Source organism: Mesitornis unicolor, unplaced genomic scaffold, assembly GCF_000695765.1.
Source record: "Mesitornis unicolor isolate BGI_N332 unplaced genomic scaffold, ASM69576v1 scaffold6487, whole genome shotgun sequence".
Lineage (NCBI taxonomy): Eukaryota > Metazoa > Chordata > Aves > Mesitornithiformes > Mesitornithidae > Mesitornis > Mesitornis unicolor.
Window position 1 is genome coordinate 24,383 of NW_010197011.1, and position 27,630 is coordinate 52,012.

A 27,630-nucleotide genomic window follows, 5' to 3' on the forward strand; every position below is an offset into this window, starting at 1 on the left:
ACTCCATTAAAATCTATAGAAGGAATTTGTTCTTCAACAGACCATAGTTTTTTCAAAACTTTAACAAATACCTTTGGTCATTAAAGGGGTTTTTTTTTCTGCTTGCAGACTCAGACTGTAAATGACTAATCCAGTTTCTTATTTTGAAAGCTTCAGAGGAAAAACATTGCTTTTCAGATTGAAACAAAATTATCAATATTAGGATATAGTCAATATACTGCTTGCACAGCCTGCTTAGATTTTAAAAGGTTTTGATAATATTTTAAGAAATCCTATGGCATTACAACAAAATATTTGATATGATTTCACATCTCAGAGGTCTGTCACAGCTGCTGTAGGAACGCAACTGGTGTGATGAAAAACCTTATTAGGGTGGCAAAGTAGCCATGTCCAAAAGAGAGAGAATGGATTTTGCTGGGATCTGGGAGGAGGGCCACCTTGCTGCCTTGCACCTCAACAACCCGCACGATTCCAGTGAATAGAGATACAGCTTGTGAAGGAAAATAGCCCCAAAATTTAAACCTCAAACAAACCAAAAGAACTTTCATCAGTTATTACAAGAATCCCAGAGAAGTAGGTAAGACAAGAATTTAGACCACCCCTTTCTGTGGAGAAAGCAATGATAATACATTTATACTACATACATCATAACCATCAGGGATCCAGGTTGCAAAGGCCTGAATATCAGCCTATAAAATGACAGGAAAACTTGAGGGGTCTGGGGGGAAAAATAGTGAAAACAAACTTGGAAAGATCCCAATGGATGACCGACCTCACAATCCAGCAAGAGATGTTCCCATCCTTTGTTCGTGTCCTGACAGACTGCAATTTGTCATGTACAATGAAGTCAATCCGTCCTACACACAGTTTCTGGTGAACAGAAGAACTAGACTATGCACGAATCCCAGTCTGGATGAAAAGTAATGCCATGTAGCTCCGTATTATTTCCTGGAAGCTGACAAAAGGGGTCGATGATAATAACTGTCAGCGCGTGCATATAAACAGTTGTCGGGGTTGTTTTCTTAATTCTTTTGTGGGTTTTTTGTTTTTGTTTTGTTTGTTGTTTTTTTTTAATAGAGCATTATTCATAAGGTCCTTTACTGATGATCACAAGTGAGTTGGAGAAGCAAGGGGTTTGACGGTAAAGGAAATTGTCCTCATCAGGTCCCCTGCCCTTGCGTGCTACCTGACTTTCTGCAGCTCCTGTCGCAGCCAGGAGGGCAGTGGCTGCCCCAGCCTGTGCAGCAGCTTGGACAACTCCACGTTGTGGTCTCTGTAGTAGCTTGACAGAAATGCTCGAGACTGAGGATGAAAAAAACAGAGTCAAACAAGGAAACGCACCGGACGGCAGATTTCAGCATGCGTTCATGCCTCAGCGTGGATACTGCCTGGGAGCTGTGCACTGCTCCGAGAGAGGAGGTCTTGAGAGGAGGCAGTTAATCTCCTGTCATTCAAAGCTCATTAAAAGTTTCTGACTTTTAAGAATACCAAGCCAGTGAAAACACAAAAATGAAGAAATAAGTGTGTTTATTTTAGAAGTAGAACACAGTTTCCATATTAAAAACATTGACTTAAACCTCTGGAAATCCCTTACCTCTTGGTCCATTGGTGGGTATTTTCGACCTTTACTTTTTCCCAGGCACTTTGTTTTTCCTCCTTCCAATAATTGGCACCAAAAGCCTTTCTGAGGGTCAAACCTATAAAGGATTATATTTTTTTTAAGATCTAACTGCAGAAGAATTTCCCAGATACAAAAATGTCAATGTTAGCCAAAAATGTTTGCTGCACATCTCTCTCTAGATGACCGAAATACTGAGGGCAGAATGGGAAACAGCTTTCCTCTCTTGAGCAAGCTCTGGAAATTTATATTTTCCACAAATTTACTTGGGAGTGGCTCAAGGCAAGAAGTTTTTCACTTTGCACTTTACCTACACTAGTTGATGTTTATTCTACTAGTTCAGCATATAGGGTACAAGTTTTAAGTGTTGTTCTACAGGATGACAGCCAAGTTCCTAAGCAGTCTCAGGAATCTTACATGGCTTCACTCCAGAATGTGACTCATATTTTATTGTATTGCTTTGACCAGAGATTTTATTCATGTCAAACTGCTCCATGTATCTCTGCAGTTTGCTAATGTTTTGATCAATTAGCACTTGAACAATGAATGTTTTGTTGGAAAAAAAATACTTATTGGCTCTTTTCCTGAAACTATATGCACTATACTCCCAAGAACATTGTCAGCTGTGCTCAAGGATAGCTCTCCATATGACTGGTTTGAGCTGATACTATTGTAGGTCAGTATTGTCAAGGTGAGAGGGATTAAAATGGGCAAGCAGATCTATTTGCTGGCTTCAACAGGCACAGACTTAATTTGTAGGTCTGTTTATACGGAAAAGTATGTACTATAAAACTATGAGAAATATAATATTGAAATGTTTTATGTTGATTTTTGAGTGAAATAAGCAGTGTTTATGTCTTCTGAAAGAATTGCTTGTTGGCTATTGATAATTTAACTGCACCTGAGAAGCTGGTTGTTTCATATCATTATATCTAAATATAATTTTCATTCCAAGACAGCTTATAGCATAAACACAATCTTACCAGTCTTATCTGAAATACACAATTTGATTTTGCTGTCTAAAATTCAAAGATATAAGAATTTTAGATTAAGCCATTAAAACACGTACTCACTAAGGAATGAACAACATGCAGTGCTAAGTTTGGAATTTACTGCTATGGGACTTGCAGCGTGCATAAAACATTGAAAAGGTTTGCATTTCTGCTATTCAGCAGATGTTTGAAAAGGATGAAGTATAATTGGCTGGAACATAGAGTTAGTTACAGACTACCTTTTTGCCTCAGGTCTATCCATATGACATGGATGCACCTGCCATTTGCTGCTGTACATAAATGAACTAATTTCTGGAGAAGGGTGAGCCTTCTTCACATTGTTTTTCTTGCCCAGCCTCTTATTGCAGGCCTGACCCTTGTTTCCTAAATTGTCTCATTAACTGTATCAATTAAAAAATAATAAATCATTGATTAAATGTATATATCAATGATAGATTCTTTTCTACTTTGGCCTTTTCCATCTGCTCATTGCATGGTGAAGTACTTTAGCTGGCTTGCACTAATTTCCCAAGAGAAGAAGTAATATAGTGTGGGTAAAAGTAAAACTGCAAAACTATGCCCCAAACAATATTTCTGCCTCAGAAGGACCATATTGAGCATATTGAATATTATTAAGAGAATGTGCAAATTTGGGTAGGGGAAAAGAGGGTAAGGCAGCTCAGGCTGAATTCAATCTATTGTGTTCAGGTATTAGGAAACTCTCAGAACTCCTGAAAACATAATTGGGTGGAATGGAAGTGTTTATTTAAATAGTGATAGCCTTAAGACTAAAGTTACAAGTGATGTTTTTAAAGCAGTCAGCAGAAACCTTTCCTCCAGGCCTGGTTATCTTTTCTGCCCTCTGTTCATTGCAAGGAACATCCTTGGCCTCCCTTGCTTGGAAGGGGCAGATTTCATCTTGCGCCTGCCAAGCAGGGGTAGATCACTGCCGCAAAGCATGGACATGAGCTGAACCATTAGGCAAGGAGGAGACTTTGTTGGGGTTGCAGAGTAATCCTGTGGGAAATGCAGGGTTCGATCTGGACTCATACGCCCACCCACCTCTCGGGAAGTCAGCACCTGATGCAAGAAGTGGAGAGGACACCTGCAAGGGCCTATCTGCACCCAAACCCAGATTAGTCTCATTTTAAAGCTTTACTCCTTCGTGCAAATAGCTCAGAGTTTTTCCTTGCATTTAGCTATCCCTAGAGCTGAGTTTTGTTGCTCCTTTGGCTCCGACACTTATCAATCTCCAGCAAGCTGATTTTCCTTTGACTGCAGGCTGCCCCGGGGATCTCCATGGGAAGGGCTAAGCAATGAGGATATTTCTATTATTCTCTAATGAAATGTAGCAGCACCCCAAGAGAATAAATTTACTTCAGCATGATCCCCTAATCCTGTCTTTTCCTTTCCCTCGTGCTGTTCACATAAGTTACAGTGAGGGAAATCTCCCCTGAGAGGCTGGACGTGGAGCTGCCTCTGTGGGCAGAGCATGATGTGATGAGCCCAGCCAGAGGAAGCGGCATTTTGGCTGCTTGTTGCTAAAACTAAGATCTATCCTCCCTCCCTTCTTTGTTGCCTACTGAGAACAAGAGAGAAAGAAGGGGACCACCAGCCCCCGCTACCCCAGATGTGAGTCATCTGAGGATGCTGGGCATGAAATACATCTTCCCAGCAGTCAGTTGAGCTTTGCCAGGGCCATCCTATGATTAAAAGGAAAGGTCTTTTGTAACTTTAGGTCCATGTGTCCTAGGCTTCTATTCATTAAGTGTAGACACTTAGAGACTTTAAGCCCTTGGTTACTCCCTGTGACAGCAAGTGGGTGGATGAGAGGTGAGAAACATCCTTCAATGCTGAGAAGTAGGAACTTCGTGGACACCACTGACTAATTTCCCCTCTCCTAGCACTATGGGCATCCCATTCTATTTCTGTTGATGGCATTGTGTGTAAAGGCTCTGCAACATTAGTTGGTTTTCCTCCTTGGTTTTCACTACCCTAATAAAATGTCTAGGTCCTCTTTAGCAACATGTGTCAAAGTGACATTCTAGTGGCCTATCTCAGCTGTAGCTCTTACCAACCCAGTGTGATATGCGCTTCTCTCCAGGTGCCTGAGCCCTGCCTCTGTCTCCCCTCTGATCTCTTTCCTTGGCTTGGGAAGGGGTCAGCTCTCTGCTTAGTATCTTCCTTCTGCCTGGGTTGATTTTACTCTCCTACAAGACGTCCATGTAATTACTCAGGGTGATGAACCTGTTGCTCACCAGTGTTTGCAGGACTGGGTCCTTAGGCTGCTTTACGACAACTTTAAAAATGTGTGGTATACAGTTATTAGGCAATAATGACTAGGAATGATCCTATGCAATCTTTTTTACTTTGACAGTCCTAGTGTAAAGCCAGTACATTGTTTAATGCATTTTTCTCTTCCAACCTAAATCTGTACAGGGTGTGTGCTTCCACAGCGCATTTGCATTCTTGATGCTTCTAAACAGTGATTGCATAATTTTATAGATCTGTTTACAATCCCTTTTTCCTGTCCAAAAAAATATGAGAGGCCAAATTATTTCCTGGTGTGTGACTCCACCAACTTTAATTTAGTTACAGAGAGGAAGATATATGTATGTGGGTGTGTATTTTTAAAAACCTAGCAGAAGGCACTGCAGATGTGCAGCAGCAGTTGTTCAAACATCAGTAGTTCAGCTGTGTATTCAGATTCCTCCTCTATTTCACCCACTTCAGAAACCAATGACTTAAAAAATTATATTCTGAAATCCAAATTTTATCCTTTAGAAAAAGATTTTTGCAGAGCAGCGTTCTTAAGGCTGAAAGAACAACAAACACTCATCTACCACTTTATACCTGTTATATAAATAACTATAACTCCCCCAGTGGAGGAAACATTAAAAAGTAATCATGAGCAGAGAGGAGGCAGTGTGTGGTAGATGGAAAGCCCAGGTTCTCATTTTCCCTAGTCTCCCTGTGAGCAGCCTGCGGGGAAGGTGAGGTACAGACTTTTCTATTTCCCACCTCCCATACAGTCATGGGCAGCAGCCAGGGCTCTGTGCTTGCACAGCAACTTGGGAATACCTCCAGCGGACTGCCAGGCTGCTCAGCCCACGGGCGTCCCAGGGTGCTCCCAGTACAGTGCTTCTGGCAGTAATGAGCTGATGCTTCTCGTATGGAGAGGCTCAGTGCAAAAGCTGCTTACAGTTTTCTGCCAGACTAACAGGGGAGAGAGAAATTCAGCTCATTCCCACCCCTGCAGAGATTCTACCTTCCTGCAGGGAATTGAAAAATGTCAAAGCAAGAGTGCCACACAGGCCATTAATCCCTTTTCAGGGAAAAGCCTTATCCTCCAGGTGGTGAGGATGAGAAATGTGATCCGGGCTGATCACAGCTGCCTCTGCTAGATCGGAATGAAAGGCCAGAGGAAGTCAATCAAAGGGCTTTTACTAAGTTCAGGGGACCTTGATTTGAGCTCCTGCAAAGCACCTACAATTTTGGCAGTGACACTCCAGGCCATGAACAGTCAGGCTGCTCAGTCTGAGGTCTTTGAGCTTTTCCCCGTGCTCCAGGTGCTGTGCTTGAGCCCAAGCACTGCCAAGTTAGGGATCTACTATAATTTTAACAAATTTTAAGTGTACAGACTAAATTCTTCTGTGCTATGTCCCTGTCTACTACCAGGTAAAAAGTCAGCAAAATTGGCTCAACCATTTATGAAAATGGAATTAGAAAATGATATATTTGGTCCACATTAAAAGCAAACAAACAAAAAACCCCATGTGAACAGATAAATCCTATCATACTAGATGCTTCTAACTCATACTCTTTCATTAGACTTCTATATGAATATGGTAAAAATATTTGAGCCAAAATTTTCATGCCTGATTCTAGATGACCTTTAGCTTCTGGAGACTGTTGTACAGTTGAGCAGTGTGATTTGCAAACACATACTGAGCTCTTATATGCAGAGCTTACATCAGCTGAACCTACATTTTAAACAGAACAGCTGTGAAGGCAAAACTAGATATCCCAAGAAAACAAGTCTTGGACATTTCTGACCGAACATTCAAACCTAGGAGACATTTTAACATGAATCTAGGCCTTTGCATCTAATACAAAATAGTCAGCAGTTGTTTGTTCTGTATGTTGTTCAAAGTAAATTTTCACATGGAAATGTATGCAATCATGCAATTAAATTCTGTAATGTCTTATATGTATAGAAGTTAAGGGAAAATGGATGGGTATTAAACATAGCTTTAAAAAACCCTCAAGCTTTGCAAAATTATCATTGTTGTATTGTGTTTTTTGTTTCTTTGGGTTTTTGCTTGTAATTAACGATCAGCTAATTTTGGTACGAGGGGATATACACTGTGATCCCATAGGGCAGATAATAAAGGAACAGACTCACGTTAGAGCTTCAGAGTAATTGTAATGAGGAGAGACTCCAAGAAACTTCTGCACTTCGTCCATCACAGTAGCTGGATCACTTCTTAGCTGCTGCCCATCGATGATAAGTAACTGTAGAGGTAAATGTGCTATCCATTTAGAAACAGGACTCATGTTAACAAAAGAATGACATTCTTTTCTTATTGTGACCTTACTTGTGACAACATGAATTTAAATTTGCTTGTGACTTTGTATAGTGTTAATAACAATCATATGGATGAACTCGTTTTTAAGTTTACTTTTGTACTTTATTATCTTTAATTTGTGTAGGTGGGCACCCTGTAGCTTGGTGTGTGCATGTTGCTCAAATGCAAGAGTTAAATCTCACAAGAGAAACCCAGAAACTCAGAGAATTCTGAGAAAAAGAGGTAAGGATGGAATGTAAAAATATTGCAGAGGTTTACAATGTGTCCATAGAAAATCCGGCATGCAATAAGAAAAACAACAAAAAGTTTATGTATATCTTAGAATTAAATGTTCAGAAACTATACAATTATATGTTCAAAGTGAAATGGTGGCAATTTATTTAAGACTTACTACGAGTCTATTGACCATGTAAAATTCGCAAAATTGCTAGCAAAGGGGTTTTTTTTGTTTTGTTTTGTTTTTAATTAAAGATTGATGTGGTGTAAAGGTACATTGACCTTGACAAGCAAATGTTAAGACAATGTATCAAAAGTTTACTGGAGTACAAAGCAGTATTACTAATAAGTATTCTGGATGGGCATGTTTTATATTTATTGTGAAGGCTTATTATGAATTATTAAGTTTTTGAGTGCACAGGCCGAGTGAATGCACATTACTGAGTGCCCATTAGTAAGCACTGTGAGTGCACTCTCTCTGTGCACCTTATTAAGAATGAGTGCATTTTGTTGTGTATCTTGTAAAATTAATCACTATAACTATGAAACATGAGTGGTTACCAGTTTTACAAGAAATATGTCAATGTGCCCCTGCATGTTTAATAAGAGGGCTGCATTTGCTTTTCACTACAGCAGGAGAAGGAAAGCAATCTTCGTGACAGAGGGCAGCAGCCCAGGGTGAGGGCAAACTAAGAGCACAGGTAAGAGGGCATGGGATGTTCAGCACCCTTTATTTGCTCTGGATTTGCCAGGACAGCCCCTTCTCCTTCAGAGGAGTAAGTTGGGAAGTGGTGGTCAATGAGGAGATGTGCTGTTGCTCCTAGGGCAATACTACCTGGGGAGCGCCCTCGCTGCAAGCTCAGCTGATTTAGATAGTACTCCCTTCCCATTTATGAAAGAGTAGAAAGGCCAGAGATGAAAAAAGAAAGTAAATGACTGAGTTTTTCTTCTTTTTGCTGGAAATGGGATTGACCTGCTTCTCATCTTTGTAGTACAGCTGAGATTGTATAAAAAGAAAACTAAAGATTGCAAAAAGACAGAGCTTACATTTCTTTTTGTTTTTCCAGGTCCCTGACTAAGTACACAAAACTGAGTTCTACCTCCTTTCAGCACAATCCAGTTCCACATAGAGCAATCTTGGGAGAGACTTGTTTATTATGTTTGCTCAATAAATATACTTTTACAACTTTTTCTTTCAATAGGGAGACAGATGAACTGAGCTATGGACCATATCCATGGGTAACAAGTGCTCATGCATATATTTCGTAGTACTAAAATATATGCTTTAGGTTTATATCCGAAAACAATTATTTTTAGAAATGGGAATATTCCCGATGTCTATATGTTTACATAAATTTTTCATGGAAAAGATTATAAAAGACAGTTCAATAAAAGGTCTGAAGGAAGACCAGGCAAAAGAAAGAATTTCTGCTTTAACATTGAGAAAGGCTAATTCCATATCAGGATCAAACAAACGTGAAATTTTCTATGAAAGGGAGTGAGTGGGAAGCGGAATGAAATTTCTTTTTAGAAAAAGCTTTGGCATTTTATAATGAACTTGTCAAACCTTCCCACAGTGTCTCAGGCTGCAGCTGCTTGCTTCTTGGGACCCAGAAGCCTTGACAAACTTGACTGATCCTGGAAGGAAGCCCCAATGTCCCCCATCAAGCCCATGTGGCCACACTTCATGGTATTTTCCTGTTACATTTTTTCCATCAGAAGACAATAAAATCAACACACTTCTGCCAAATATCCTGATTTTGCCAAAACTGCATTTCCTATCACCCCTAATGATGAGGCCATACTAATTTTGAGACTTTCTGAGAGGTGATGAGCTTGGTGAGACAACAGGTTAGAAATTACCTGTGAAGCAGGGTAGTGAGTTAACCATCTTTCGATATGGACAGCATACCATCCTGGTGTCAGGCATCTCTTCTGGAGAGTCTTTATCTCTGGGGGTGCCCAGTGGTCTGATGTAATGACTTCATAAAAATTGAATTTCAGGGCAGCGGGGTCCTCATGGGATCGCTGATGCTAATGGAAGATATTTAGACACATGTCACAAGGACGCTGAAGATTAAGCAATAATCAAAGAGAAAAAAGGGAACAAGCAAATTGCTCTGGTACTTCTAACTCCCATGAAGAGCAAAAACATGCATACTAAAGGCATCCTTTCAAATATGCCCTATAACTCTCCTTTTGAAGTGCTTAGTTAAGAGCTTGCAACCTTCTGAGAGCTGAAGGGCTGCGCCTTACCCTGCTCTACACTTCTGTGTCCTTCATGCCAGAGCCGTGTGCTGGAGATGCATGGGCATATTACATGTATCAGGCTAGAAGATCACTTCTAGTTTTAATACGTATTATTGTCTCTGCTGTGAAGAGGTAACTTTCTCCTGGCACCACATCAACTCTTTGGATAATCGAGGGAGTTAGTTTGAAAAGTAGAGGCAATCGTGATTTCCTGAGATGCTGAATGAGCTGCCTGCCCTGGGCAGGGCTGTCACTTGAGTGGGAGCCATCAAGAGCCATCGGGAGGGCTGACCTGGCACTGCCAGCCCAGCTGCAGCCTGCAGCAGTCTCTTGGCTCCCCACGAGTGCCACTTCTGCCAGATAAGAGCAGGAGGGCCCAGGAAGCAGGATGGGGCCACCATTCAGAAAAGGACCCTCCTGGGACAGGCAGGAGGAGAGCTGAGAAGCCAAAAATCTGTCAAAATAGGCGCATTTTTTTACTGCTTTGCATATCAAATTGACATTTGTAAAGGTGCAAATGAGGTACTAAAAAGGATACAAACTGCATCCTGAGGCCACATCTTATTCTTTGCAGAATTCATAAGAACAGTATCAGAAATGCTTTTTGCAATATTCTGTTTTAACACCGTTTTTAGTGTTTCCTTTATTTGAGTGACTATGCCATATTTTGCATGCATTTTTAAACATGCCTTTAAAAACCTAGTGTAGATTTTGTTATGGATAGGTGTGGGCTCAGTAAAAGGCAATAAAGAGCATCCTAGAGTTTCCTTTTGTTTCCAAGGAGAGAAGAAATAATACTTCCCAGACACAGCACCTTTTAACTCCTTGGAAAATTTAGAAATCACTGGATACATTTGTACACCACTGCATATTGCTCAGTTAACAAGCTGGAGGACAAGATGAGGTACCAGATTCTCAGCATTGAGCTCTGATTTTCTAGCTAGGCCACGCACATTTCTCCCTGTGGATCTCCCTGGGCGAGGAGCGCTGCTTTTCCTCTATGCAGTGTCAGCTGTAATTGAGATTAAACTGTTTGTTTACAGCTGGTGGCAGCTCTGTGCTGAGAAGTTTCATCATTTATGACACTGATGTCACAGGTGCCAACTGCAAAAGCTGGCATTCAGCATCCTTTCCCTTCTACACAGTACAAATGCTTTGCAATAAATCCCCATTCTTGCTCAAGGACACAGATTGCTGCTGATGTTGGCCATCATCCTCTGCAATTGATTTCACTCTCTGTTTCTCGAAGGCAAGATCTGTACCTGGTACCAGGAGTATGCCCGATCAGATGGGTCAATGAGGATGGTGATGATCTTGGCCTTGGGGATGAGGGAAGCAGCTCGCTTAGGGGCTTCCTCAGAATGGAAGTAGTTGGCACTTTTCTCAAAGAGGAGGTCAGTGGTGATGTTGGAAGGAGTGGGGAAGAAATCCATGTACCTGGGAGGTGAAGAAACTAGTTAGAATTAGCAGTATCCCAAAAGGTCATGTCCCTGTGCTTCCTATGTCACAGCAGGTGAAAAGATGGATTTTCAGACATAATTCTTAAGAAGTAAAATTGAATTTCTCAGCTCACTCCAGAACTGGAATAGGAGAAACATATCTTGGCTCTGACATGATGCAAGGTAATAGCTAAAGCCTCTGTGAAGTCAGGTACTTGGGTTTTTCCTTTGATGGATGGGATTTTTGCTAATATGTTCCATGTCAAAGGGATACCTTTCATCAGTTTGGAGTGAGTTCAGTTTTAGTTTCAGAAAAAAAGGGGGAAATATAACTATTTAATTTAACCAACTATTTAATTTTAGCATTGTTGAAATATTTCAGTTTGGAACTGACATAGCTTTTCTTATACATGAATGCTCTTTTCCATTTAAAATTTATTGGAAGTAAAAAGAAGTAAAACAGAAGCTTCAGTTTAAAAGGTAAAGAATTCAAATGAGGCAAAAGGTGAAATTGTTTTGGAGGTGTTTTTCAGTCTCTTTAGTTTTGTTAAGCACTCTGGGAACTTCCAGTTTTGATGAGGCTGATTTTTTTTCCTTTTTCTGGAAAATAAGTATGCACGGCCTCACCTTGTGCACACAACGCTACTGAGTTCTAAAGTGCAGGTCAGTGTCAATGAAGCGTGGCAGAGGAGGTCTCCGAGAGGCCGGTCTCTTCCTCTACATTTTGTGCAAAGGACTGCAGAGGAGACATCCCCATGACCACTGCCTTTAAAGAGGGAGAGGCTGTGGTGGGAACTTGCTCTCTCATGGGGTTTTTTAGGGAAGAAGGAGTGGTACACGGGACTCCCTGGTACCTCAGCCCCTGCCACACTGCGGGCAAGCCCTTCTCATCTCTGCTCTTCCTGCTTCTTCTCCTGTGTATTACACCATATACTCTATGATAACTATACGTGATCTCTTTCTTTACGCAGTATTAAAAACAAATGCCAAGTATTCATTTCCCTTTATTTTTCATGACACCTTGAACTGAGAAGCTGATCTCATAGTTGTGGTGACAACCTACTTTTATTGGTCAGCCTTGTTTGCTCCACACGCTCTCCATGCCTCATACGGGCAATGAAAACCAAGATTAATCTGTTTCTGTATAGTTTCATGTTTGTCTTATACTTTAGTTTTCATACAAGGATGAGAACTGCTGCTCCCTGTGGAAATGAAAGCCTTTCAAAAATGCTTTTCTGAAGTAAAAATATTAAAACAATATTTGAAATTGTGATAGGAATACTAGCTGAAATTCTTTACAGTGGATTATTTTTCTCATGAAGAGACAAAAACGTACTTCATGAAAAGCCACTTTTGAAGAAAAAGAGTATAATTCAGTATAGATACAGTTATGAAAAGACAGATGCTATTCAGCATGAAGACAGACATCACAACTGAGCTGGCTATTGTATTAATTTGTGAAAAATTGAAGAAATTTTTATTACTGCAATATCTAAACAAAATTATGTACTTGATTAAGTGTCCCATCATTACAAATTAGTTTCTCTTTATGTCTGATAATGCCAAGCATAACAAATTCATCTAGTAATTATGTAGATGTCATACATGATTCTGTAATTGTTCCATTGTGATTTACCATGTATTAATAATGAACACTTCTTACCAGTCAATTCCCTTGTGATAGTTGTTTCCATTGAAGAACTGAACTTCTTCAAAAGTTTTTGGACTGGGGAGATTACTGATAATGGAAGGATGCATCAGAAGAAATAAATAAAGTGCTGTTGTTCCTATGACAACAAAAAGAGATGCCATTAGGAAACAGAAAAAAACCCTTTAAGTTTATTCATTTAAGAAAGTACTTTAGATCAACACAAACTGGGATGTACAGGAAAATTATAAAGATTACCTTTTACAAGAAAGTTGCCTATTGATGAAACGCATGTGTAAGCACAAGGAGCTTTCAGAAGGAGCAGGGAACATGTGCAGACTTCTGTGCTCATTAAACTTTTCCCATTTCTAAACTCTAAATTCTACTCTTTGATGCAAGCATGAGACTGCTGTTGATGACAGTGTTTGACTGTTTATTTAACCAGTCATGGAATTTGACCTGAATATGTTTGTTTTTCAACTATTTATGTTGCATGAAACTTTTCAAAAGCACTAATCATGGGATTATGCTTTTATTGCTCCCAAAACCACATTTTTGTCCTCTATTTTTCCTGGGAGTCTTCTATTGAGGAATAAAAAGTCTTTCAAGTGATGTTGTCTATTTCAATGCCAACAAACCTGCTTGTAATAAGTATGCTTTAAAATCCTGGCAACAATACTTTTTTGTTATTTGTTTGACAGAAACAACTGGAAATGATATATGATGGTAAGGAAAATATTGGAGAATGTGCCTTTCAAATTGCTCTTCAATGATTTTATGCTATGTAAACAATCATCGGACTCTGAATCAAGTTGTGCTGCCTCTTTGTCACTATCATAGAATTTCTATATAATCTTGGATTAGTCATTTATTTCCCTGCCTCAGCATTCACTTTCTGTAATATGTCCACAACAGTAATAGCTATCTTGGGAGCGAGAACATGTGGCTTAGTTTAAAAAATGCCCTGAGACCCTCAGAGCCCTGCCAGGTGGTAAATACATTTATTGTCTATTAGAGTCTCAGATGATGTTGAAACAATTTGTCAAATAACTTAATAGCAAAATTAACATAGGGCACAGCTTGTTTTTTTATGGTGAATATTTATTTGGATTTCTGTTGCTTATTCTTATTACCACTGAGCTAAATTCCATAGCGAAATTAGATGTATACAGCTGTCACACAACAATACAGTGACCTGGCTGCTGTACAACTCTTTTCATCTTCCTCTCTCAAAGGCCTGTATCAACTGCCTTTGAAAGTGTAAAAACCCTCAAATGGAGATCATCAGCAAAGTGGTTCAACTCGGTTTGTTACTCTTGTCTACAGCCATCCCCCAGCATCTGATAAAGCAATCAGCACATGACACAGGTGTGTGCAGAGGCTGTTAATCGCCAGGAAGTGGCTGCATCAGGAAGGAGTAATAATATATATAAGAATAGAGACCGCTGTAAAGTTTTGGTGCTACTCTGTTGGAAGACATGTGTTAGTGGTGGCTGGTAGTGGAAAGAGAATGCAAATTTACTGTACAGTTGCCCCTTTCTGCAGGCATTGAAGGTGTTCCTATCTGAACCTCATAGAGTTCAAGAATGCACCATCTCTGTAGTTGGCTTACAGGACACATGCACACAGATACAAAACTGGGAGCCTAGTTTAGGTTACAAATTCATTACTTCTTACCTGTTTTCTGGGGTCCTATCACAAGAAATTTGGGTAGATGGTCACAAGTTTTGTCTCTGGACCAAATATCTCTGTGTCTTTTATCATCACATGGATTCTGAAGAAGAAAAAAGGTGGCTGTGTACATCATGCCAGGGGTATCCTAAATGTTTTCCATGCACATGAATCTTTGCAGGATCTAAATGTTATGCGCTAACGTCAGAGCCTTACAGCAAGTTATAAAATACCACATTTCTCTTGATAATGAGTACTCTGGTATGGATCCAAGGAAGCATTTAGACTGAGCATTCAGGTACACAGGGACCAAACTGCTGGGTATCCTTCAGGAACTATCCTTACAGTGAAGCCAGTAACACTACACAGCTGTGCAACTCCTGGAAGGATTGGTTTGGTGTCAAAATCCACACTCAGTGAGACTGCATTTTCTTCTCTCTGATAGTCAGGCTCCTTTCATAAACTCAGAGTCCACAGGCACATAGGTACGTACATATGTGTTCCCTTTAACTAAAATTCAATGTGTTTATAATGGTTTTGCATGACTGAGGTTTAAGTTCAGTCATTAGGAAAAAAAAAGAAAATAAAAAGGATAAAAAAAGATTAAAACATTGATTTAATCAAGTTTTCATTTGAGGTTAAAATGGAAACCTCTGTTTGAATAGCTTCAAGGCATTACTTTCTCAGGTGACAAAATGGGTTCAGATGCATAGGACTTAGTGCCAATTTTAATTTACATAAGAAGCCAAAAGAAAGGACAAAAGAGAATGTAGGATATTATTAATTTGCTTATCTTTCTACTACCTATGAATGCAAATTAAAAATGTGTGCACAAAAGACCCCACAAAAAAGGTTAGGACTGACTGTTCTTTAAACCAATTATCATATAGACACTGCTTTTGCATAGTATAGGCTGGTAATAGAAGATACAGTTTGCTAGTGAATAACGTTAAAAAAATGTAATGGAGAAAATCGTTAACTGTTGCGAATCACTGCAGCTCTGCTAAATTCAATCGAAATATTATAGATTTATACTTCTTTTGCACCCGGGCCATAAAAAACGGAAATTTTCTGCTTCTTTTTACGAGCGTAAGCCTGAAATAACCGCACTGATCTCCATGGTGTCACTCTGGATTTATGCCTGCATAGCTAAAAGCACAGTGTGGCACATCACATTCTGAATAAGAGAAGAGCCAGATATGTGTAACAATGATTAGGAAATTACAGTGCTGAGATTACAAGCAACACTATTGTGCATTTGAAACAGAGACAGAAAATAATCCATCTGTGCAGAAACCCTTTTCCATTCTTAAAATAGCTGCCCATTCTGCTACCTGAGCTTGCTGCTCTGACCACTCCTGCCCTCCCATTTCCTTGCTGTTTCACTGAAGGGGGTGCAGATGATGGGAAATCCTTCCTGTAGTTGCCATGATCCAACATTAGTGATTCCCCATTAATGGGCACAATGAATCTGCGTTGTTTGCTGTCAGATAGCTCTTACTACCAGCTGTCTGCATGTGTCTTCCTGAGAGTGCAACCCAATTAGTTAATGCAGCATGGCTAGTTAATGCAACATGATGCATCAACAAAACTGCAGACAGGAGGGATGGGGAGGGAAGCTTTCTCTCATATAAATGGCAGTTAGGTGCTTTTAACATGCCTGATTTTGTGTGGGTGGAAGGTAATTGATTTCTAGCCAAAAGCAGTAGTCTCTTAAGAAAAATTAAGTAATCTAAGAAGGCATGCAAGAAGAAATATAATATCTGAATGTAAAGTGTGCTTTGTATTTTTTTATTTTTACAGGAAAAGATTCTTATTTCGACAAGTTTACTGTAAGGGGAGGAGGAAGAGAATGTGACAATACCTGCCAAAGAGGGTCCATCTGCTCTGGAAAGAGCTCAAAGTACTTATGAGCCAGCTGAACTGGGGGTAGTGTCTGCAGGTTCAGGTTAGTCGAGCTCTTAACAAAGTTGGCCAGGTTTGCAAAGGTGTACAATCCCAGGCGGTCATTCCCGTAATTGGACAAATGGGTCATGAAGATGCTGATCTGGGAGAAAAGAGAAACCTTTCAGTCACAGGAGATGGCAGAATCTGGCTGGAAGGGCAGGCTCAGGGCCTCCCAGGACCTTTGCCAAACTCTCTCTCGCCCACCTAAAAACGAAAGAAGATGAAAATGTTAAACTAGTCACACTTCCTAGCCTCTCTGTGAGGGTCAAATCTCAAACTTGTCATGTATACACCATTTCCTTAAAATCCCCCTTCTTATCTGAAGGAATGTATTCATTCATGGACTCCCCATGGACTGGTATTCAAGAGATGTTTTTGGAGATTTTTTAATTCTTCTGTTTTAATTACTTTTTACAAACAACATAAAAATTGTTACTTGCATGCCTCCTGTTTTCTTCACTATTCCTCATCCCTGGGCAAGCATCTGCCTTGGTTAGGAGTTCCCATCACCACGGCATCTCCAAGAGAGCCATCTCTCTGCTCCTCAGGCGTGTAGGCAACGTTTAGTTTCAGAGCTGCTATTTTTAAAATTAACTTGAAAATCTGACTAACATGCTGTCTTCTCTGAATGCAGGGTTGGCTAGTTTGTTTAAAATGGCATGGCTGTAAGTAGGTAAGTAAGTTCTGAAATATAAAAAATTCAAGTCTTTTTGACTAGTAATATCTCAGCTAAACATCACTGTCGTTGATTTCTCCTTAAAGCCAATATGACTTCTGCCTTTTTATCAGCCTTACTATGGTTCTCCTTTACATGGCCACTACTTTGTAGATCTCATAATTTCTTTCAGATGCTTAAAGGGAATTTGTCAGAATAATGTGAAGAATGTATTTCCAAGTATTTTCTTTATATGAGGTGATCAAACACAGTTTCATGGCTGCAAAGGCCTGGTTCTTCTGTAGATTTTCATTATTTAATTTTATGAAGATGCTATCAAACTGAGTGTTGTTACTTGATTGTTTTACTCAGTACATTGGCCTTGGATAGGATGTGCAATGACGTTGGAATTTAATTACACTGTTATCAAGAAATAGCACCATTGTGGTAACTAAACAGTATATATTATTCTTTTTCAGCACCATCTCTGAAGCTGACAATCAATATGCAGCAGATTGCAAAAAGTACAAATTAACTAATGTGAACATGGCAATTAAACAGAACAACATGTCAGGCAGTGCCCTCCTTAATAAAGATATCATGCATCAAGGAGACCTTGATGTGAAGTAAAAAATTAGAGGTATAATGTTGGTTACATTGAACTCCTGAATGTGGTGGATTTTCACTTTCTTTTCTAACGCGGCTATGAATTTTACAGGAGAGGTGAAGAATCCACACAGAGGCAGTATCTTCAGTGTCCTTACACATGAAGTGTTCCTCCATGTGAGGTTTAAAATATCTCCATATAGAAAGGATTTATGGATGACCTTTAAGGAAGTGTCCCTTCATGCCACACTGAACACCTGAGACCAAGAGAAAAACAGCCTGAGCCAGGCCCTTCATGATAAGAAGAAACCACCCTGAACAGCGGGTGTTAGCACATGGAAGATCAGATTCCCGATGTGTTGACAGTGTTTTACATTCTCACTTTACACAGCCAGTTCATGTGCCCCTTGTGAGACCACAGACCCATTTGCCATTGGGTTTGGGCTCAGAAAAGGGACATAGACTCAGCACTCTGTCTCCTCCCCTTTTTGTGCCTTATCTTAGTTGGGTAACCGGGTCATAAAGGCTTGGGAGGGCTTGGTGCCTGAAGACTGGCATAAGCAATAACCAGTCTGCAAAACCACTAGTGTTATTCCCTAGCTAGGATGCAGGTTTACAGGCAGGGATGGGGGTATAAGCAATGCATGTTTTGGACTCTGAATACCTGAATCTGAAGAGATTAATCATCAGCAGTGAGGACACCTGATTCACAGCTTGATTGCTTGCTTTATAGATAGATATATATCTATGGCCAGGTGATGACTAGGAATGGGAACTGACAACACAACTGGAAGCTAGTGGTACTGGGTGTGAGCTCATACAGTGGTGTGCAGGCAGTAGGAGAAGAGGTAGTCTGGTCACCTTCTTCCTTTGAGAGTTGCAGCAGAAGCTCTGGGTTTCTAGTGCCCCTGGTGTATGCTCAAGTCAGTGGGCTTTTTTTTTTTCCTTTCCCTGTGCCTTGAGGGAAGCTGGGTGTAGTTTGAGTGATGTCTTGCACAACCCAGGCATAGGGGACAATGTTTAGGCTGCAGTTCTTTGAGGCCTGAAGTGTAAATTTGGCATCTTGAAGATGTCAAGGTATATGCTCTCTCTGCCAGGGGGAGACAATGGCTGGGAAATGAGGGAGGCTGTACTGACACCCTGGTCCCTGAGTTCAAGCCCTGCAAACATGTCTCAACTAGGTGGCAACCATGTTCCTCAGAAGCTCAACTGGTGGGAAAAGCTGAGTCTCAAAACTTAGGACCCCCATGCCTAAAATGGCTGCAAACTGCCCAGGCATCTCTCAGGAAGGTTGTTATTACTGATCCATTCCTGCCGAATATGAAGAGCTTTCTAAAACAAACCTGTGCTACCACGTGAAGTTTACCCTTTAGTATTTTGTTGTTTTGTGGTCCTAGGCTTGAGCTCTAGCAGAACAAAGAGCCGCTGACAAAAGTAGAGCATCCACAGCGTACCACAGTGTTCTGCTTTTTAAAGCAACCACAGGAGAAAAAGCCACAAGCTTTCCACTTCCACCATCTTGCTCTTCAAATATGGCATTTCTTTAGGCATCAGCCCACAATGTTTAAAAACATGTCCATTAGTTTATTAAATTATTTATTAGGCCTTTAGTACTTCTATAAGGTGAAGATGGATGTAGCTTAGAAAAAAGTGTCCCTTATGGCCCATTTGTGTGCATTTGTGCTGTGCCCAGTTTATTTCTCAGAAGATAATTTATTCTTCACTTTTATTCTGTTCTGAGCCTCTGCTGAGCACAGACTGGCAACTGCAAGTTTTTTTTCTGTTGGCCTGACTGTGGATTTCAGTGCCAATGCATTTTATGACTGAAAGCATTTTACGTAACTGGAATGAACACTAAAATTGCCCTGAAGTTTGGGTGTGTGCCTGTGTAGAACCCCCGAAACTTATAAGCAAGGTAATAAATCTTCTTTGGGTTTCCAGTCTACTGACCTTCTCCCCCACCTCTCAAATAAACCCCAACACAAACACCCTTTCTAATTTAGAGTTCAGGTCCTAAAAACTGTGAAAAGTGCTTCCTACAAACTGTTTTAAAATTATGAAAAGGAAAATGTTTATAGGAAATGTTGATAGAGAATATCATCATGTCTCTGAAGTGCTAAAGGGTCTGTCAATGACATTTAATATTATTGCAGTAATTTAATATTAATGAAGCAAATAAACTATGCAAGTAAATCTACTTGCTCTTTTTGCTTTTTTACACTTGAATTTGGACAAGTTTTTTCATGTAAAAGGGTACTTACAGGAGATGGATCTTAGCTTACTTTAAGAGTTTCATTAGGCTGCTGCTCAGTCCAAAAGCTCCAATTGGTGACTCCTTATGGAGTCAACATGCCTTAGATACCTCTCCTGACTTCTTTTGCTCCATGGATTTTATCTGAAGTTAAAAAACCTCAAATATAATGCATTATACATAGGATAAACCCATATCTAATTATTTGCCATCTATCTTCAAATCAGTTGAAAGAATAGGAGATAGGTATTAACTGTCATGTTTACAGCATGGATGAACACGAAAGTGTGTTTTAGTGCTGCTGTATCAAAACACAGAAAATGCAATAGCCTAGGAGTGTCCTGAGCTAGCAGAATGCTGCTGTGTGCCTTGTGTCTGGCGCTGCAATACACAACACTTGCACTGCTTTGATGTGCTTTTTTTGGTGGACACAGAAAGGCTTCAGAACCAGCCTCGAGGGTAGCAGTGAGGAAACCAGTGAAAACTGAGTACTGTTCCCTCCTACACTTCTCTGAGTAAAACTAGTGAATAAAAGAGAAAGAACCCTGTTTCCATACTGTATATGACAGAAAGAAAGCTATATCACACAGACTGACGATAACAGTGCAAGCAGCACTTCATCAAGGTAGGGATAATGCTTTTAGGAGGGAGGCAGGATGGTGTGGTACAAAGGCAATAAATTGTTTCAAATTCCTGAGGCTGAGGAAAGGGCTCTGTCTGCAGCTCATTACTCTTAAGGTTAAACTAGCATAAGCAATGTATGTTAAACAATCGCAGGAAGGTACTGAGTAAAATCCCTTGCTGTGACAATATACAATCTATAGTCAGCACAATATGTGAAATGAAGTTTGTTGTATGTTACTTGTTTGTAGTTGTGTACCCTCATATGCGCCAGCACACAGACACTTTGCAGGACAGCGGTGTTCAAAGGATGTAGTTTGTAGTGATGCAGTATCTTATTAGCTTTGGCAGTTCATCTCTCCTTCTGTCTCCATTGCTGTGATCACTCGTATTTTGAGAGATGTGAAGGGTACAGAATGCTGAAGGCATAGGTAGGAAAACTTTGCTTTCTTTTCTCTTTCTGCCGTTCACCCTGTATTCCAGATCTCGGTTGCTGCCTCCCTCTCACACCATGTAAAAAGTCTTTCTCAAAATCACTAACCCTTTTCTGTAAGCAGTGTCCTTTTGTTACAGAAGCATTATTTTTCATTATTTTTTAATCCTCCACTTTATTGTAAGCCGATAAGAACCATCTGTGGCTTTTTAGCTATGGCTTTCAAAGACTTCCACAAAAAGGGGAATTCTGAGATTTAAATTTTGCTGGTGACAAAACTTAAACACAGAGAGGTGGTGTGATTATAAAGAATTAACCATTAGGCTAATGGAAGATAACCTCTGATCCACCTCCATGTCTGTTGGAGGGCTGTCTGTATTTGGAAGAAGAGACTTGCCGTGAGGTTCAGTTGGAAGGGGCAGAGCTTTTTGTATAATGTTTTTTGCATCTAAGAAAAATGCTGTCCCCAGCTATTTGTTAAAGTCCATGGGAATCCCTTTCTTAAACCTGTCCTCCACTTAGGGAGAGAAGTTAATGCATGTTGCCTCTACCATAAGCAATGGGTAGGAGTTTTAAGGGCCAAAGTCCTTGGCATGATCTACCTTGAATACTTTTAATGTAAATGTGTTTATGTAAAACATTTATTTTTCAGTCCTGCTTTTTGTTCAGTGCTGTAACTATTCAGGTCTGTGTAAGACCCAGTGGCCCAGTCAGAGAGGCTAGAGCTGCTGTGCAGTGTGTGGGGCAAGGTTGGCTACAGGGAGCCTGCCGCTGGGCTGGTCTACCCTGCCCAGGGTGACCCATGCAGTACCTCTGGGAGCATATTATTTATATCTGTATTAAACGGGAATGAACAAAGAGATGTGACACACAGGCTGTGGAAATTGTGATCTTACTATTTTAATGGGGTTTTTTCTTCTGGTTTCTGTTGTCTGCTCTGTGTTACCGTTTCAGAGATATCCACAACGATCTGCAATTTCTCTCTCTAAAAAAAAAGGAGTTAGGAGAACAGTGGTCCTAAATTTCTCAGACCACCTGTGTGGTGGTCTTTCTGATTGGTAAATCATATTATTTCCATTAGACTAAGATGGCAGAGGGGGGAAAGAGTATTTTACAACTCCTCCACCTGACAGATCCAACAGAAGCTATGCTCTGTATCTGGATATTTATCAGCTCCTCTGCTTCTAAGTCATAATATTTGGTCAGTGAATTATTAACAAGCCTGAACTGGTCTGACCTGAGACAGCTAAATATGGAAACAGCTCTTCCTGGGTGGAAAAGTCAGCAGCGACTCCCAAAACGCAGGGCCAGGGCAGCTGCTCCAGCAGGGAACAGGCGACTCCTGATGTATTTCCAAGCAGGATCAGATGAATACCCGTTTTTCTTCCCTTTGAGTGGAAGCCATTTTTCTCTCTGCTTCTTGTTTTCAGAGCTTTTTAAAATCAGTTATATCCAGAAAGACATAGACATACAGCATATTCTCTACATGTGATGTCTGTATATGCACATTTGTGTTTATATACATAAAATGAAACCTAGATTAGCTAGTAGGGAAATACAAAGGGCTTGTTTCAAAATTATTGGAATATAAATCATGTTAGATCTCTTGAAGGGCACAGAAACTGCATTCAGTAATCAGAGAGTTTGTGCACTTTCTCCATATGCCCAGCCCTTTCCAGCTATTAATGTAGACTATAGAGGCTTATTTCATCCTGTAAGTACTCAGTACAGTCCTAACTAAAACCACTCACAGCTACATTAAAACATACCTAATTAACTAACATGTATATTTAGAAACTTTTTTATTTTAACAATTGCTAAGTTTAATTTATTAATGGGCAAAAAGAGAGTGAAAATCGTTGTCAGAGAGCCCAGCAGAAGCATTGCACAAAGCTAATGAAGTCTGACCAATAAGCGTACTCACAGCAATATTGTGTTACTGTGTAGCTGTGAAGTGCTGGGTGAAGGCTTCTGGTTTAAAACGCAGAGTATAATGATGATTAGATTTAGAAGTTTTACCTTTTTCCTTTTCATTAACAATCTACTTTTGCTAAGCACAACGTATGTAGCTAAGTGCCACATCCTAAAAACATCAGGAGTGTCTGTTTACAGTAGCATACCTGGAGATGGAGTCAATAGGTGTTTTTACAATTGTAGATATGACCTCAGGTATGCTCAGAACTGTGCAGCCTCAGCTACCCTTGCTCTGCCACATTGGCTTATGTTCAGACTCGCCTCCAAACTTCTTGTCTGTGGCTTTGCAGCTACTATGCTGGAATAATCTCAGCATCTTGCAGAGAAACTACTGCTGCAAAGCTCACCTGTTATTTTGTCCCATTTTCATACCAGCAGATTTTTGGATGAAGGTTAGCTACCTGTTCCTGGAGGGCATAAGAATATTAGTCTGCTCCAAGACTGAAAATAATATTTGTCTTTGATCATCCCAGAGAACTGCAAGCCACTGTAGATTCTGCAGTGTGGACCTAGCATTAAATGGAAGTTTACAGCAAGTGTTGACCTCTAATGGGATTTTCAGACTGCCCAGCACTAGCCAGGTAGCTATGAAAATACCATTAGCCACTTAGCTGTGTTTTCAGAGGCTTAAATTGTTTAGTAAGTGCGACCACCAGGAAGCACCTACCCTGAATGTCAAAGAGTAAAGTGACATCTAAAACCAGAACATAATTGCTTTAAAAACTGTATCCTTTTTTGTGTATGCATTGTTTACAGAATTTAGTTTACGCTACGCGTGCAGCTTTGAGTGCTGGAGTATTTGATGTTTCCCATCAAAGCTGTGTCTTTGGAAGACAGAGGGTGAGCCCTGCCCTGTTTGTGTGCATCCCTCCAGCCTCAGTGAAACCTGCAGTTGTGTCGATTTGTACAGGAGTTGATATTAAATAAGGTTGCTTCCTCTCTGTTCCTCAGGAGCCTGTGCTACATAGCCACTGGTGTCCTTGCTGTCTATCCTAGTTAATTAAAACAATTACAAAATTAGCACAAAACTTCTTGTTTCTCCTTGAGAATAACACATGACCACATGCTAGAACAGAAATTGCTGGAAAAAGGATTGTTAGTGCTCTAACTTCCGGCTGAAGTGCAACCCAACCAGTCTCACTGGTGCTCCTGGCCAGACTCGAGGATGTCTATCCAGTCTTGGGAACCAAATATTGGCTGATACCTTTATGGTGATATTTGAAACCATGCCTGTCCATCAATCTAGCACTTGGAATGAAAAAATAGATTGCAAAACTTATGTAGAATAGTGCTCCACCTCGTCCTATCAGCCATTCAATAATTAAATAGAAGCAATGTTCCCTCTTAGGTCCCTTCCTTCTACTTGTCCATCTACCCTGCTGCTGCAAAGCCCAGGACCCAAGATAGGTCTTCTGTGCCGATCCTGCTCCTCTAAAAGGAACTTCTTGTTCGCTGGCTTTGACAACTTTTTCCTTTGCTTCTGCACCTCAAATAAAATTTGCAAGAAGGTAGGAATTAATGCATGCAAAGTAAAACAGAGGGATAGCTCAACCTTGTGCAAAATTAAGACATGTTGGGAAATACAGTGCAAGAATCCTGTTCTTGTAGAAATGCAGTAGCATATTTACTGCTCTTCTCTGCTCCTCTCTTGCATGAATGTTTCAGAGAAAAATGCATTTTGTTATTCTGTCTTTTTCCATTGTCCTCAGAAAATGTACGGTTGCTCCAAGAGCAAACTCTCATAATTGGATCTAGATGGCAGCATGTTGTATTTCTGAATGTGTAAATGGGATGTCATGGCTGAGAAATGCAAAACTGTCAAGTGTCCATTTACTAATACCAAATAGCTCTATGCTAGGCTGACCACAGAAATACCTCTTTCAATTTCAAGTGTTTAATATATTTCACATCCTGACAGCCTCCTATTATGGATTACAGACTCTTCTTGTACCTTATGAGCCAGAGCCCCATTCACTGATAATGAATCCCAGAACACTCGGGCCCTTAATGCAGCTGTTTGTGCAGCAGCACAAAAAGGAAACTAGGAGTGATATTTTTGTGTTGACAAAGCACTAATTTTAATAATGACAAATTGTTTTTCTGGAATTCAGCACTATTCATATTCATGACCCTTCTGCTACTGAAGCAAAATCATTTATATGCTTGAAAATCGCTTTTTTACTTTTTACTCTATTTCCACTCTGCACATCTTTTTATATTTTAGCACTCTTGACAGGATAATCAAATATTTTCCAAACATGGTATCTCTAAAAGCAACAAAAGCAGTGTTTGGAAAGAGACATTTTTGTCTTTGATTGAATGGGAAACAAAAACATTGAACAACATTTTATTTCCCATGCCCGTATTTATTACGGAGGCTATATTCCACTCAAAGTGCTCTCAGCAATGGGAGGAGAAGCTTCTGTTCATCAATGGCACTACATGGCCTTGGGACAACTATACAAATGCTGTAGTGTGTCTACATTGTTTTAACATTCCCTATTGAAAGAGCAAAATCGTTTCTCATTTACCCAGCAACACTTTCTACTTTTTCATTATTCAGTTGATATGATTAAATGTATTCTTTATTAATGATGGAAAAACCCTGTGTTCCTTTCCCTCCAAGAATGTATTTGTTTTGAGTTTTAGTTTTGTTGTTGTTGTTTTAATTTCTAGTATCTACCCGTGTCACTTCTAAAATAAAGGCTAAACTGTGACTATATTCCAATCCAGCAAATGTTTCCCATATGATATACATCTTCAGTATCCTTGATGCATGGGGTCTTACCCTTCCAACCCAAATAATTCTATGATTCTATAAAGAAAGCTAGTTAGGAGGCTCAATTCCAGTAATCATATATTCAAAAGCTTGCAATTAAAAAAGTGATTTTTAAATATTTTTTTACTATTAAGACATACTTTCAGAGCCTGTGAGAAGATAACTGCTGCTGTTGATGATTTTATGCAATCAGTGCATAGCTGCATTAGGGTAGAAAAACTAAATGGATTTTTTTATGTCTGTTCATTTGTCACACTTATATAAGTGATCAGCAGTATATCTAATTGTGGCCAAAGTTTAATGAATTCTGCACAAATGCAGTGCTACCAATTACATCTGCAAGGCCCATGAAGTCTTTACAGAAGTATAAAGCAATTTAGTCCTCTTGTTAAAAGGAAATATTTGTATTTTTAAGTGAAATTCATGGTAAAATAATTTGCTTTTTTTACATAGAAAAGACTTCATTAGACTTTAAACTTCCTCTCAAAAACCAAATCCGTTCAGTTCAGACTCAAGAATAAACTCAACTTCAAATTACACAAATGAACCAGATAAAAAAGGGTTTAGGTACTATTGTCTTGAGTCAGATTTGTACATCAACTATTTCTGACAGAATAATAAAAGTATCATCAAAGAAACAGCTCTGAGAAGTCTCAGGTGGTTTTGGTCTTCAGCTTTCAAAGATAATCAAAGGAGTTTGTATAAGGAGATAGCTATCAATAACTCATTTTCTTGACAGTAAATGTTGCATACACCTTGTTAACTTCTATCAAGCAACCACAAAATACCAGTTGAGGCTGTCAACCCCTTTAGTCCTAATCCTCTGCAGATAAAAATCAGTTCAGCTTCAATTATTTTGTGCTAATGAATAATTTGACCATTCCTTGGCATCGGTTTGTGATACCAAACTACATCCCACTGTAACTGGCTGCACCTACAGAAAATGGTGAAGGTTTCTCTGTTACAGTACTGAAATAATGCTAGCTTTCCCTTGCTGCTCTTAATATCACAAATGCTGTCCTGACAGTACCGCCATCGCAGCAGGAGGACTGGCCTGAGCTGGCAGAGGAATGACCACCATGGACCAGAGTTAGCCCAAGGTCCTCTGCAGTGCCTTTGAGAGGTCTGCTGTAGGCAGTACTCATGTTGCTAACTCTGCTCTACAACATGGAGCAGGCCTAAAGAGGACAAGGGACATCCAGGCAAGGGTTACTGAGTGATGTTAAAATTCACTGGTTAAATAAAGTGCTGGATTGGTTATGGATGAAGATATTTTACACAGAGTCATACACAAATGTATGAGGAGGTGACAGGTGATATCTGAGGGCTCAGGGCAGAGCCACCACCACCTGCAGGCTTGGCTACTTCTGCCCTCACCAAGTTTTCCTACTGCTTGGCCTTATTTCTAGGGAAAGGTCAGCTTTGCTCTGTATTTATGTAGGCTTGTTCCTAAATGTCTGATACCTAATTAAATAATGACATGTTTTAGTACCAAATAAATACTACAGAAAATCCAGGAGGGAGTGATTTTAGTGTAGATTAAATATATTTGCAGCAAAACTAATTACTTTTCCCTGGAATTTCCAGAATATCTTATGGCGCCTCTTACTTGTGAGAGTGGAAAATAGTCAGATTTTTTTTGCCCTGTTTAACTTTGTATTTTAATGGAAATAAACTGCTTTTAAATACTTTGAAGAAATCTAAATATGATGCTTATGTTTTAAACAACATTGGAACCTCAGTTATGTAGACCACAGAGGATATGATGATACATAATTAAAAGAATTTGCTCTACCCGTGTAGTACCTGCATGGTTGTGATTCCTGGATCAGAGGAAAAGACTCTGCTACTCAGGAATTTGTGTAAACAACTAGACAGCATTTAACCAGGGGAGCCAGCAGTGGCCAGGCTGCCAAGTAGCTAATAACAACGGTATTAAAT

The 27,630-nt window shown here is 39.8% G+C and overlaps 1 protein-coding gene across 1 annotated transcript; it reads right to left on the bottom strand.

Moving 5' to 3' along the window:
- Window positions 1-1,075: 1,075 nt before the first annotated feature.
- Window positions 1,076-26,725, bottom strand: LOC104535673 (bifunctional heparan sulfate N-deacetylase/N-sulfotransferase 4-like). Its single transcript, XM_010188661.1, has 10 exons — window positions 26,720-26,725; window positions 21,883-21,921; window positions 16,288-16,470; window positions 14,430-14,526; window positions 12,768-12,891; window positions 10,928-11,102; window positions 9,279-9,449; window positions 7,016-7,125; window positions 1,595-1,697; window positions 1,076-1,302 (listed from the first exon to the last, which is right to left on the bottom strand). Exons 1-10 carry the CDS (start codon window positions 26,723-26,725, stop codon window positions 1,183-1,185), a joined length of 1,128 nt encoding a protein of 375 aa, XP_010186963.1. The 3' UTR covers window positions 1,076-1,182.
- Between the last annotated feature and the right edge of the window lie 905 nt (window positions 26,726-27,630).

Coding starts and splice junctions, on each gene's coding strand:
- LOC104535673 (XM_010188661.1), bottom strand. Junction 14,527..16,287: donor AGATGGACCCTCTTTGGCAG/GTATTGTCACAT, acceptor TTTCTTCTTCAG/AATCCATGTGATGATAAAAG. Junction 9,450..10,927: donor GGGCATACTCCTGGTACCAG/GTACAGATCTTG, acceptor ATCTTCCATTAG/CATCAGCGATCCCATGAGGA.